Source organism: Suricata suricatta, chromosome 11 (genome assembly GCF_006229205.1).
Source record: "Suricata suricatta isolate VVHF042 chromosome 11, meerkat_22Aug2017_6uvM2_HiC, whole genome shotgun sequence".
NCBI lineage: Eukaryota > Metazoa > Chordata > Mammalia > Carnivora > Herpestidae > Suricata > Suricata suricatta.
The window spans coordinates 109,079,279-109,092,428 of record NC_043710.1 but is presented as its reverse complement, the minus strand read 5'-3'; the positions used below and the strand labels follow the sequence as shown (position 1 = coordinate 109,092,428).

Here is a 13,150-nt window from a genome sequence, read left to right as displayed (position 1 = left end):
GTTTCATGAATGAACACACAGAAGTTTATGTAAGAACAAAAAGCTGCTTCAGAGGTCAAATTAATCTCTTAAAATGGAACCAAAGAGGCTGCTACAAGGGGCCAAAACTTCAGAAAACCAAAAAGGTATACTTCACTTCAGATTTCCTCAAATATCCATTGTTGATACAGCATAGACTGATCAATCCTGCTTTGAAGCAGTTTCAATTCCCAAACATTCAAAGTAATTACTAAATGCTCAATTTTGAGTAGTAAATCACAAATGAGACCTGGCTCTCTTGCTTTCTAGGAATTTACAATATACGAGGAAATATAAAAAATATTACAGGACAGTAAGTTCTACGACAGACATATTCAGTGTCCCAGAAACACCCAGTCAGACGTAGAAATGACATATGTGTAAATACATGTGAACTTGGGCTGCAGGAGGCAGGGAATAGTCTGGAAAGGTTTCCTACAAAATGAAAACTCAGCTAACATAGAAACTACCACCACAAAAGCATGGACAGGTTTTTAGCGGTTTGGCCTTTCCGGACCACCAAACACGAAGCGGAAAGGATTCTAAGGGCGAGAAGGCTGTGAAGAGGGCACGAGGCAAGGCCTGAGGGGTCACTGGCTCCGCAGCAGGGAGGAGAGCGGGAGAAAAGCCTGAAACAAGGCAGTGGCAAGGAGGACTCAGAGGCACAATGGATCCCACCACCTAGGAGATCAAATCCATTCTCTCAGTACTTACTGGGCACCTGCTGTGTGCCGGGCATAAGGTGCAGACACGGAAGAAGGCTGCCCTGGAGTCAGTGTCAGAGGGCGGTGTGGGCCCTCCACTGGCGAAAATCTCCAAGGGCTGCCTGACTTCTAACCAGTGAATAAATCCGTCTTGCCCTCCCCACGCATGTTACAGGACCGGATCCCAGCCCCTCCTGGCCTCCATGTTTCCTCTCGACCGGGGCCTTTCCAGTGTGTTTGGTTGTTTGGCTGCAGTACCTCCTACCTCCCTCTGGTCACTCCCGGTGTCACTTCTTTCATGACTAACAGTGCCTCTCCCTTCCACGATCTCACCTTCCAAAGCCAAGGCGTGAGGAAAGACGGCAAGAAGACCAAATTCTCCTCACAGCAGCAAAATCGGGTCCCTCTGTTTCATGCCCCCCTCATCTTCAACAAGCCACGTGAGTAAAGCCCATCCTAGGATGCAGGGCTTGGGCCTCAAAGCCGGAATGTGTGGCCACAGACCCTGGTTCAACTCGCTAGCGGTGTGATTTTCAGCAAATTCCTGAACCTTGCCATGCCTTGGTTTCTTCATCTGCTTAATGAGCAGAACAGTATCTACTCCTAGGTTATTGGAGTAGATACGAGTCTAGGACTGTAGGAGTTCAAGTAAGAAGTACTTAACGTGGTAACTCCGGCAACTCTTGCATAATAAATGCTTAACAAACGTAAGCCACTGTGACCCCTTGTAGATCAAGGTCATCAGGTGCTCGATCGCTTTAGAGCACAACTCACCACGGAGCGGCCACAGGCTCTTAAAGTGCAGTCTTACCTTGGCCCCAGCCAGTTCCTTCATCATAAAGAGAGAATCATCCGCGCGTTCATCGTCGTCATCCTCATAATTTGGGGAGGGGGCTCCCTCGGCTCCTTGCCTCAGGAGGCTGCCGCTCCCTCGAGGGTCAAACGGATCTACCACAATGGGCTCAGTACCTTTAATTTCGCATCGGCAGAAAGGACAGCCCTGGCCTTCTGATTCCTGCGGAGGAAAACAGGAGATAGTAACAGACACGTCTCAAAGTACTGACGAGATCTGCCTGCTGGGAACTGCATTTCCTAGAGACGAAAAAAGAAATCAAAAATTCAAAGCCTACCCCACAAGCCAGGCCACCCCCCACTCCTCCGAGTGATCACACAGCGGACGGAACGCGGTCCGGGCCCGTACCTGCCAGGACGTGAGACAGGACGTGCACATGAGGTGGCCGCAGGGCTCGATCTTGACGTCCTTGTCGTTTTCAGCGCATATCTTACACAGCTGGAACGTGGAGCCCATCTCACAGTACAGTTCGTACTGCTCCTTTGATGAAAAAAAATAAGCGATGACTCAGACTATCCAGTTATTTGTCGAATGAACGAATGATTGTGACTGTGAGTGCTGACAAGAGAAAAACTAAAAAGACGGCTGTTTTCTACACACATTTCGCCTGAACGAAAGCAGTCAACAGTCTCTCTTTAAAAGAAAAAACAGCACTCAGTCTCAGCACTAGTTTAAGTTCTTTAGAGAAACCACACACACAAATAAATTCACTAATCTCGTCAATGGTTTAAAATGTAAATGTGCTGGGGCCCCGGGCGGCTCAGTCACTTAAGTGTCTGCCTTCCGCTCAGGTCGTGATCTTGAGGCTCGTGGGTTCCAGCCCCCCCTCGGGCTCTGTGCAGACCGCGCGGAGCCTGGAGCTGCTTCAGATTCTGTGTCTCCCTCTCTCTCTCTGCCCCTCCCCCTCTTGCACTCTGTCCCTCTCAAAAATATTTTTAAAATAATAAAAATATATACATGTAAATGTTCCAACCACTGAATACAACACCACTGTCAGTTCTGGCCACACCGCACACCCCCACTCACCTGGGTTACTTTGATGTGGTCTTGGGGAGTTGGTTCACATAAGCCTGTCAGGTCAGGATTCTGATTCCGTCCATCTGGAAACAGATAGCTGCAAAAAGAGTAACCAGCCTTGGGGTTTTACTAAAGCCAATTTATGACTGCCTCTAATACAGACAAACCTAGCAATCCTCTCCTTCTAAAAAGGTAATTTTGCATAAGTGCAGAGAGAGATCTTACTAATACTTCCAAAATCATACAGGGGCACCTGGGTGGCTCAGCAGGTTGGGCATCTGACTCTTGATTTCAGCTCAGGTCATGAGCCCAGGGTGAGGGATCAAGCCCTGCATCAGGCTCCACGTTGAGCATGGAGCCTGCTTAGGGTTCTCCCTCTCTCCCTCCGCCCCTTTCCCCTCTCGCACTCTAAAAGCAAAACCCGAACAGTTCCAAGAAGATATTCTCAAACCCTGAGGGCTCGTTCTCTGGGCCACAACGCCACAGGCTCTGTCTGTTAAGGGGGAGGCTGACAGCTTTTTCAGTATAGGGCCAGACGGTACCGATTTCCGGCTCTGAAAGCCATGTAAGTCTGTGTCATGTATGCTTCTTTGGAGGTTGTTTTTTAAGTGACACTTGAAAAAGGAAACGCTACCTCAGGTGCAGGCCGTGCCAAAACAGCCAGCCTGGTGAGCCACGGTTTGCCAACTCCTATGACTTCTTCTAAATAAAAAGAAAAGTCCTACAGAACTTGGAAGTCAAAATAATATAACCTGTTAATACGTCCTTGGAATCTTACACTGTAGCAGAACCCTGGAATAACGTCCCTGATGATCAAGTTTCACGACCCCTATGTTCCTAGACTCCAGCAGCTGACAAACAGTGGATACTCACAAGCCTTCCCTGAAACCGTCAATCAGGGCTTGAAAGAGAGGTTTATTGTGCGGGATTGTCTGGAGGATGTTCCCATCAGCGGTGACATACCCAATAGCCCACTGACCCAGACGAGTGCAGCTGAGCCGGAAAATGTAACTGCGAACAGAGATGAACAGAACCTTTTCTATACTGTTATTTGGGTGGAAGGCAAGACAGAGACCAAAATCAAAAGGACCATCAATAATAGATTCTACAATGACTCCAGAGCAAAAGGAAGAAACACATAAGCTCAATTTTTAAGTGGCCTGAAAGCATTTTCAAATCCCAAAATCTGAATCAGTCAATCCCTCCGGTAAACACCCAGCAATCCTAGTACGGAAATGTGGCCGCTGGGGAACTGACACAAGATCGTGTCTCCTCCACTCTGGTGGGGTCACAAGGGAGGAAAACTGAGGAGGATAAAGCTCTTCAGTTCACGGCACTGACCTGCCAGGTTTGTGAATGAACTTCTGGAGCCGGGCTTTCACTTCGTCGTAGGTCAGGAAAGCCATGTAGCCAGGATGAGTGACGGCCAGACTGTTCCAGTTCCTGAGCAGCGAGGACCACGGCTGCGGGACAAGAGTTTGGTCAGACCATCGGTGCCAGGCCGCGGCCGCCTCACAGCGACAGGCAACACACGGAAAACCACCTTGACTCTTAATGATAAATTCTCCGTCTACTCTCACAAATGTTCAATTATGTTGTCACTTTCAGGGAAATATCGTTGAGAGAACAGCTTAGAAAAACTAAGAGAAAAACAGACACTTACTGAAAGGAATTTTTCATAAAATGAAATTCGAGACAGTCTAATGCAGTTCTAACAACAGTGAAGTTAAACAGCAACAAACAGAAGAATCAGAGAAACAGCAGGACCTACATGTGCACCTAAGAAGCTGCAAACAAAGGCTTACGCGAGCAGGCACACATGCACATCACCTCTACGGGAAGAAAGAAATGAGCTCTTTGTGAAGCTTAATACATCTCAGTATTAAGAGTCAAGAATTTCAATTACAACAGGAGGAAAAGTTGGAAACATATATAAATGTCCAACAGCAGGAAAATGATTAAATAGATCATATTATACCCACTTTCTGGACATTCCACAACCATTAAGATGATGCAAAAGAAGAATATTCACTAACAAAATGAGATAATAATAAGAAGGGAAGAAAGCAGAATATATAGTTATTATTTTTACAAATAAACAGATGAAAACACAGGTCAGTGGGAGTTTTTTGCTTATAATTTTCAGACTAAAAATACTTTTATATAACATATATATAATACATAAACTCTCAAATGTTACTTTTTAAAAGCGCTCTCTTCAGAAAAGTAGCAACAACTAGTTGTTAGTTTTCTGTTTTTAGTATCCTACCTGAAAGAGTCTTGTAAAGATGTCAAACTCAAAAACTGAAATATAATCATTGCAGGTCAGATCAATAGTGGATTTCAGAGCCATGGCCTCGAGCCCGGAACTGATGGGATGCACTTCATGAAGGGCCTGTCGGAAACTCTTCCAAGGGACTATTGTCCTGGGTGGGGGTGGGGTTGGGAGGGAAGGCACTAAGTGAGACAACAGACAATTCTGGGAATTGCTAAAATAATCAAGGAAAAGAAAGCCACATGAAGGTTTTAAAATCAATTTCAACTCTCTTAAAGAAGCTAAGCTGTGTGTTTCTTTTTTTAATGATTTATTTATTTTAGAGAGAGAGAGACCGCATGAGCAGGGGAGGGTCAGAGAGAGAGGGAGACACAGAATGGGAAGACAGGCTCTAGGTTCTGAGCTAGCTGTCAGCACAGAGCCCAATGCGGGGCTTGAACCCATGAACCACGAGATCATGACCTAAGACAAAGCCAGACGCTGAACCGACTGAGCCACCCAGGCGCCCCTAAGCTGTATTTTGGATTGAGAACAGAATGGGAGTAAATGATACGTTTCTTAACTTTATAATGCACACATTCGGAACAGAAATCTCTCTCCACTGTTCTTTGGTAGAAGGTCACAAACTAATCCCTTCTCATCTTTCTTCACACACTTGTTCTATTTAGGGAGGCATGGAAAGAGATTACTCGTTTTACACAATAAATGTAATCTCTGGCCAGGCTTCAATTAACCGAAAGCTTACGTTTAAAGTAAATTTTTACTTTTTTTTTTTTTACCGTTTACTTAATTCGAGCGAGACTGCACACCCATGTGCCCGCGCACGAGTGGGAGGAGGGCAGAGAGAGGGAGAGTCACAAGCCGGCTCTGGGCTGTCGGGGCCGGGACAACACAGGCCTCGGCCTCTCCAACTGTGAGATGATGACCTGGATCGAAATCAAAAGTTGGACACTTAGCAGACTCAGCCACCCAGGTGCCCCTAAACGAACCTTTTCAAAGCATGAAACACATTCTGAGTTCTTTAAGGAACTCACACTCTCAAGGACTAGACAGGAGGAAACAGGCTTAAGGCACAGGAAGAACAGAGCTCTGCCAGGATGATAAATTATTAATATAAGTGATTAAACCCCAGATAAGGCAAGCACCAGATATGATGGGATTTCTATTTCTCAAGATCTTTATATAAATACAAGCTCATTGCCTTTGAAAAGTTTTAAGAGATCAAGCAGCATTTTGAACTCTTTTCCAATGTAGTTATAAAGTTAAAAGAAACAAACTTAAAATTTCCTCCCATCCTCTTTAACTAGGTTTTTAAATCACTAATCTGGGGCACCTGATGGCTCCGTCGGTTGAGCGTCCGACCTCGGCTCAGGTCATGATCTCAGAGTCCGTGGGTTGGAGCCGCGCGTCGGGCTCTGTGCTGACGGCTCAGAGCCTGGAACTTCCGATTCTGTGTCTCCCTCTCTCTCTGTGCCTCCCCTGCTCATGATCTCTGTCTTTCAAAACTAAATAAATATTTAAAAAAATTAAGTCACTAATCATTTTATGTTTTACATTCATACATATATTGAAAAAGAAGGCATTTAAAGAGAAATTTACATTAGGACCTGTATATTCAACAAAAAAGTTTTATTGTTTTCTATCTTTTCATTTCCTTGATCCAAAATTTCAGATGACACAGAAGAACATTTATATTAATACGTAAAAGCAAAAGCTTCATTCATAAATTTGTCTATAGAATTTAAAACTTCTGTACATCAAAAGACAACATTAGGAAAAGTGGAAAAACCAGCCACAGACTAGAAGATACTTGTAATATAAGTAACTAACGGACAATCCGTATCTTACAACAGGAGACAAACTCAGTAGTAAAAAGGACAAGTCAGGAAGAGGAACGGGCAAGTCAGAATAAGAATCTGACTGGTCAGAACTGTGAAAAGATGCTCAATCTCCCAGGTCATCGGGACTACAAAGCGAAATAGGACACCCAGTTCACATGACCGGCGTTAGCCAGATTGTGAGGCGACTAGAACGGGTGTGCACTGCTCACAGGACATCAACCAGCATAACCGCTCTGGGAAGCACGGGAGGATCTGGCAGAGCAGAGGATGTGCAACCCCGCCCCCGCCCCACCCCCCACTCGGCCACTTCCCCCCCAGCGTGTAACTATGAAGAAGCTCCTGCACACGAAGGTGAATACAATTTTGTTCACCTCAGTGCTGTCGGTGATAGCTAATAACGTGAAACATAAATGCCCATTCACAGCAGAACGGATGGGGCGAAAATGAAATAAATATTCAATCAAAGAGCATGGGTTTCAACCGAATCTGCAAAGTTTTCTCAAAAAAAAAAAAAAAGTTACTATTTACCAAAGCAGGGAAGTAGATACAGTAGGTCCTCCCTTATCTGCAAGGGATACTTTGCCAAACCCTCGGTGGATGCCTGAAAATGCAGACAGTGCAAAACCCTAGATAGACTGTGTTTTGTCCTAGATGCCCAAACCTAGGGTAAGGTTTAACCTGTAAGTTAGGCACAGTAATACAACAGGAAATCACAACAATATACTGTAATGGCGTTATGAAAACACGATCCTTCTCTCTCACACTCTCCCCCCATACACACACCCTTCTTCCGGCGCCAGGACACGGGACGACGGGACATGGGAATGCCCCCGGGGTGGGATGGACGGAGGCGGAGCACGGCACGGGGAGGTCCCGTCAGGGTGCCGCTGCCGGTGAGGGAGGATCAGGAGGACGCCTGCTGGGGACCGCGGTTGATGGGGACTGTGGGAAGTAAGGCCGCAGATGGGGGGGACGACTGTACACACATGCTCATTACTTTTCTCTATGCTTTCCCAAGACACAATTATTTTATTAATAAAAAAAATTAGGGGCTCAGTCCGAGGACCATGAAACTCGGGGCTGTGGTTTCGAGCCCCATACTGGGATTAGGGTTTACTTTAAAAAGTTAGGACACCTGGGTGGCTCAGTGGGTTACGCGTCTGACTCTTGATTTCGGCTCACAGTTGTGAGATCACTTGTGAGGTCACACCCCGCATCCGGCTTCGTGCTGCACAGGAGGCCTGGTCGGGATTCTTGCTCTTTGTCCCTCTCTGTTCCTACCCCACTCTTTCTCTCTCTTTCAAAATAAAATAAACATTTAAAAAAAAAAGAGAGTGACAAAAAAAAGTTAAAAATTACATAAAAAAAGAAACAAAAGGCCAAACATATGCTTTAGTTTTTCGTAGTTCAAATTATTTTGGGACTTACTTTTCCCCAAAAGCTTTCCTCCAAAATTCTGCAGCATCAGCTTTAGTAATCCGAAATGTGTCTCCTTGAAAGAGTCCACTTGGAAAGATTCCTTTTAGTTCTGCCAGCATGTGGCTGAAGATCAGCGACAGTTTGGTGAGGTTTCGCCTACAAATGATCAGAAATGCAATAATTAAACATGTAAAATTATTTTTATTTTAAATGCACTGAATTCCCCATGTCAGGTGTGTAATTAATATGAGTATGAATATACATTTATAAAGAATCTCTTCAAATATACTTTCTGGTCAATATTATTCAGAACTAAGAAAGGAGAGAGGAAGGGAACGTGCTGTTGACTTATGAAAGACTGTGATATTATCTTTATTCAAAGCAGGGCTCCAGAAACTGTTTTTGCTCCAACCTCATATGAAAGATGCAGACATAACAGAAAAGACTGTGGCACCCACTAGGTCCACCCTACTCCCTCCACTCAAAAGACGTCCTATAGTAAACAGAAAACTGTTAACAGTAGTATGTTTTAAGGCTTTTAATCTTACTCGGGCCAAATACCTCTGAGCATTAACTAACTGAACCAGCCTACTTCTTGAGGATGACAGTAAGAGGGTTCAATGAATAAAGGTACAAACTGGAACACTTGTACTCCCAAAAGAAAGGAAATGCTTAAAAGAGCAAAATATATCAGAATAGCTTTGCATAAGCTATTCTGGATTTTAAGACGAATCACCATATAACTCACACAAATTTAAATATCCAAGACCTAACAAATATTTTCACTTAAAGGAGGCCTGAAAGAGGGTAACAACTCTTTACCCTATACCAAAACTGAAGTGCTCTCCAACCACGTAAAACTTTCTGACTCTGCTACTACTGTGCTTCAACAATCAGTGAACTTACTCGAAAAACCTCTGGTAAGTCTCTGCTTAACGCACGTGATTCTCCAGATGCCACACAGCACAGTGTAGAGTTATCCACTCCTGTGTGGGGGCGCCTGGGTGGCTATTCAGTTAAGCGTCCGATTTTTTATTTTGGCTCAGGTCATGATCTGAGGGTCGTGGGACTGAGCCACGCACACTAAGATTCTCTCTTTCCCTCTGCCCCTCTCTCCAAAATTAGAGTCACATGCTCCACCCACTGAGCCAGCCAGGCTCCCCTGGTGTCACTTTAATCAGATTACCTTTCTAGTCTGTAATGTGCTGTCACACAGACCAAGATACAGAAAGATGCTGTAGATACTGTTACAGACACAGGCTGCCCTGCCTTCTCTTTGTCTCAATCAGTATTTTTGTATTCAGAAGTCTATTCTTGTCAGAAGTGGCTTATAAAATTTCAAGTCAACTGATGACCAAATGTTCCTTAAAATTTCCTTAATAGAGCTTTTTCTCTTTATGTTATAATGGAGTTCCCATCTTTGTCTTTCCTGTATAGAATGCTGCACCAAAGTCACCAAGTCTCTCTAGCCCTGACTCTCGTGCAAAATGCTACTGAAGTCCTTCCCGTCGGCTTTTTAACAAATCCGCTCCACTTTCCTGAGAGGTGTTCTTGCACTTGTGGCAAGGTTTTCTCTATCTAGTTTCCTATCTGTTTTCTGAAAGCACTTACAAAGTGAGAATGGATTCCTTGAGGACAGTCTAAAGTATTCATATGCTGAGCAGATCAAGTGTGAGAGAGTGACAGGGACACAAGCACCCGGCCGACCCCTGAGCTCCGGCGGCCTTCTCCTCCGGGCACTCCGAGATCCCTCCATTAGGCTTGCTAGAACTTTTACTATTTTACCAAAGAGGAAACAAAAACCCTGAGGACCAAGCATCTGTCACAGAATGGGGTGCCTGGCTGCCTCAGCTGGTAGAATGGGACCTTGGGGGTGTGGGTTTCGAACACCACGTTGGGTGTAGAGAGTACTTTAAAATCTTTAGGGGTGCCTGGATGGCTGAGGCCATTAGCATCTGACTCGATTTCAGCTCTGGTCATGATCGCACCATTTGTGAGACTGAGTCCCACATCAATCCCACTTGGGATCCTCTCTCTCCCTCCCTGTCCTTCCCCTACTCTCTCTCTCTCAAAAATAAATAAACTTTAAAATAAAATAAAATCCTTAAAAAAAAAGAATATATCATGGAAGAATTCTGAAACAGACAACTCTGTAGAACAAGTGCAAAGCACCAATTATTAATAACGACCTTACTTTTTCTTTTTTAATTTTTTTACATTTATTTATTTTTGAGAGACAGTGTAAGACAGAGTGTGAGCGGGGAAGGGGCAGAGAGAGAAGACGACAGAATCCAAAGCAGACTCCAGGCTCTGAGCAAGCGTTCGGCATAGAACCTGACACGGGGCTCGAACCCGTGGACCATGAGACCATGACCTGAGCCGAAGTCAGACACTCAACCGACTGAGGCACCCCAATAATGACCTTACTTTCAAGTCGTCAGCAGGACACAGTGGCCTGAACCTCAATAAATGTAGATTACAATCTGCCAAAATGTTAATCTTTGCTAATCGGTTGCGAACCCACATGTGTAGAGAACCATGCTGGTGCCTGGCTGGCTCGGACAGAAGAGATGCCACTTTTGATGTCAGGGTCGTGAGTTCAAGTCCCACACTGCGGGTACAGATTATTTAAATAAAAACAAAACAAAACTATGCTAAACAGTACAGAAGGATATCTGTATAATACGGCCATGAAAATATCAGATCACTCTCTCAAGGTTTTAACAGCTTCTTCTGGACTCCATCCGGAAAACACCTTTCTTTGGTTTCTCTCATCTTGTCCTTTCTCGGTTCTCCCACTGCCTTTGTCTTTCTTCGGCTTTTCTTCCTCTTCTCTCAACACATCTATTTCCGAGACTATGCTCTCTGCTACTTCCCTTTCTCTCTCTATGTAATCTCTTGACTCTTCCTTCACAATCTCAAGCTTCAGAAACGACGCTGCGAGCGATTCCCAAATCTTAAGATTTGGTAGCTTTCCATCTGCCAACCACATTTCCCCATTCACATGCTAGCACTTCATAGCAACATGTTCAAAATTAAATTAACCTTCCGTCTCAAATCTGTTCCTTCTTCGTAGTGTCTGTAATAACACCACCATCTTACTTCCCACAAATTCAAAACCCTAAAAGGGTGCGAGGGGGGTTCAATGGGTTAAGCATCCAACTTCAGCTCAGATCATGATCAAACCACGGTTTTGTGGGTTCGAGCCCCACATCGGGCTCTCCACCCTCATCCACAGCCCACTTTGGATCCTGTCTCCCTCTCTCTCTGCCCCTTCCCAGCCTGCACACACCAGCGCACGCTGTCTCTCTCCCAAAAATAAATATTAAAAAAATTTTTAAATAAAGACTTTCTGAAATACATACACATAAAGCTTAATGTTATCTTGGCTTCTTCCACTTCCCTTATTCTCCATATCTGATCTATCTACCAATTTGCTGACCACCGTTGTCTTCCTACCTTTAAACTATGTGATTCTAAAATAAATTCGTTGCTACCCTCCCCCCCCATTCAAACTTTAGTGTTCCACGCAGATGGCCAACCGACACGTGAAAAGATGCTCAACATCACTCATCATCAGGGAAATGCAAATCAAAACCACACTGAGATACCACCTCACACCTGTCAGAGTGGCGAACATCAACACACGGGAAACAAGTGTTGGTGAGGACGCGGAGAGAAAGGAAGCCCCTTGCACTGCAGGTGGGAAGTGAACCGGTGTAGCCGCTGTGGAAAACCAGACGATGGCACCTCAGAAAGGTGGAAATAGACCTATCCCACAACCCGGTAATTGCGCGCCTAGGTATTTACCCAAAAACTACAAAAGCACTGGCTCAATGAGATACACGCGACCCTATGTTTGTAGCAGCGTTACTGACAAGAGCCAGACGACGGAAGCAGCCCGAGTGTCCGCAGACTGATGAACACACACGCGGAGTGAAATATTACTCAGCCATGAAAAATGAAAACCCCCCATTTGCAACCACATGGATGGAGCTAAAAAGTATAACGCTAAGCGAAATAAGTCAGACAGAGAAAGACAGATACCATATGATTTCACTCATATGTGGAATTTAAGAAACAAATGAGTAAAGGGAAATAAGATAGAGAGGCAAACCAAGAAAGACTCTTACCTGCAGGGAATCCTGATGGTCGGCAGGGGAGGAGGGAGGAGACGGGTGAAACAGACGATGGGAATTCAGGAGGGCACTCGAGGTGAGCACGGGCGATGTATGGAAGTGCAGAATCACTGAACTGTACACCTTATACTAATTTGCTTTTTTTTTTTAATTATTTATTTAGACAGAGACAGAGAGAACACAAACAGGGGAGGGAAGAGAGGAAAACTCTGAAGCGGATTCAGCACGGACACAGCGCTCGAACCCATGAAACCCCAAGATCATGACCTGAGCTGAAACCAAAAGTCGGATGCTCAACGAGCCACCCAGGTGCCCCATTATTACACTGTGGTTAACCAGATGGGGTTAAAACTTAAAACAATAATAAAAACAAACTTCTGCCTTCAGTCTCCTCCTATGAAGGTCCAATCATGCCACGTCTGTAACTGCCTTTTAAGGAGGGGGAAAAAACAATTTCCACATTGCCAGGGGGCCAAAACCCAAACTCAATTTTGACTTGAAGACTTTCTGCTAACCCGAATCTAACCTACCTTCCTAACTGACTTCGTACTTCCTCACGAGCACATCCTGGCCAAACTAAGCACACCCTCTCCTCGTACACCCACCACCCTCGCTCCCTTTCCCACCCGTAAGCCCCTGCTTATCGGTCCCCTGTCCGATGTAAGACGCGGCCTGACCCTCACTTCCGATGAAGCCAGGACGAAACACCACGCACCCGCCCGCGGCGCGGTCCCTGCAGCTCTCGGGGCCTCCGAGCCCCTCGCAGGGGGTAAGCCTGTCACCCAGGCACACGAGAGCCAAGTCCATCTCTAACGGGCGTTTACACCCCTTTGGGCATCCGCCACCATCTCTAACCTCCATTGTGCCTTCAGAAACTCCGCCTC

General features: G+C 45.3%; 1 protein-coding gene across 4 annotated transcripts in view; it reads right to left on the bottom strand.

The window, feature by feature from the left end:
* The window catches only part of CBL (Cbl proto-oncogene), an 81,433-nt gene that overhangs the window by 24,929 nt on the left and 43,354 nt on the right, over positions 1 to 13,150 (bottom strand). For all 4 annotated transcript variants that reach the window (XM_029957038.1, XM_029957040.1, XM_029957039.1 and 1 more), the window contains 7 exons: positions 8,137 to 8,283; positions 4,862 to 5,018; positions 3,934 to 4,055; positions 3,466 to 3,603; positions 2,602 to 2,689; positions 1,924 to 2,055; positions 1,534 to 1,737 (listed from right to left, as the gene is read on the bottom strand). In XM_029957038.1, the coding sequence (XP_029812898.1) occupies positions 1,534 to 1,737; positions 1,924 to 2,055; positions 2,602 to 2,689; positions 3,466 to 3,603; positions 3,934 to 4,055; positions 4,862 to 5,018; positions 8,137 to 8,283 (988 nt within the window). The remainder of the gene's footprint in view (positions 1 to 1,533; positions 1,738 to 1,923; positions 2,056 to 2,601; positions 2,690 to 3,465; positions 3,604 to 3,933; positions 4,056 to 4,861; positions 5,019 to 8,136; positions 8,284 to 13,150) is intronic.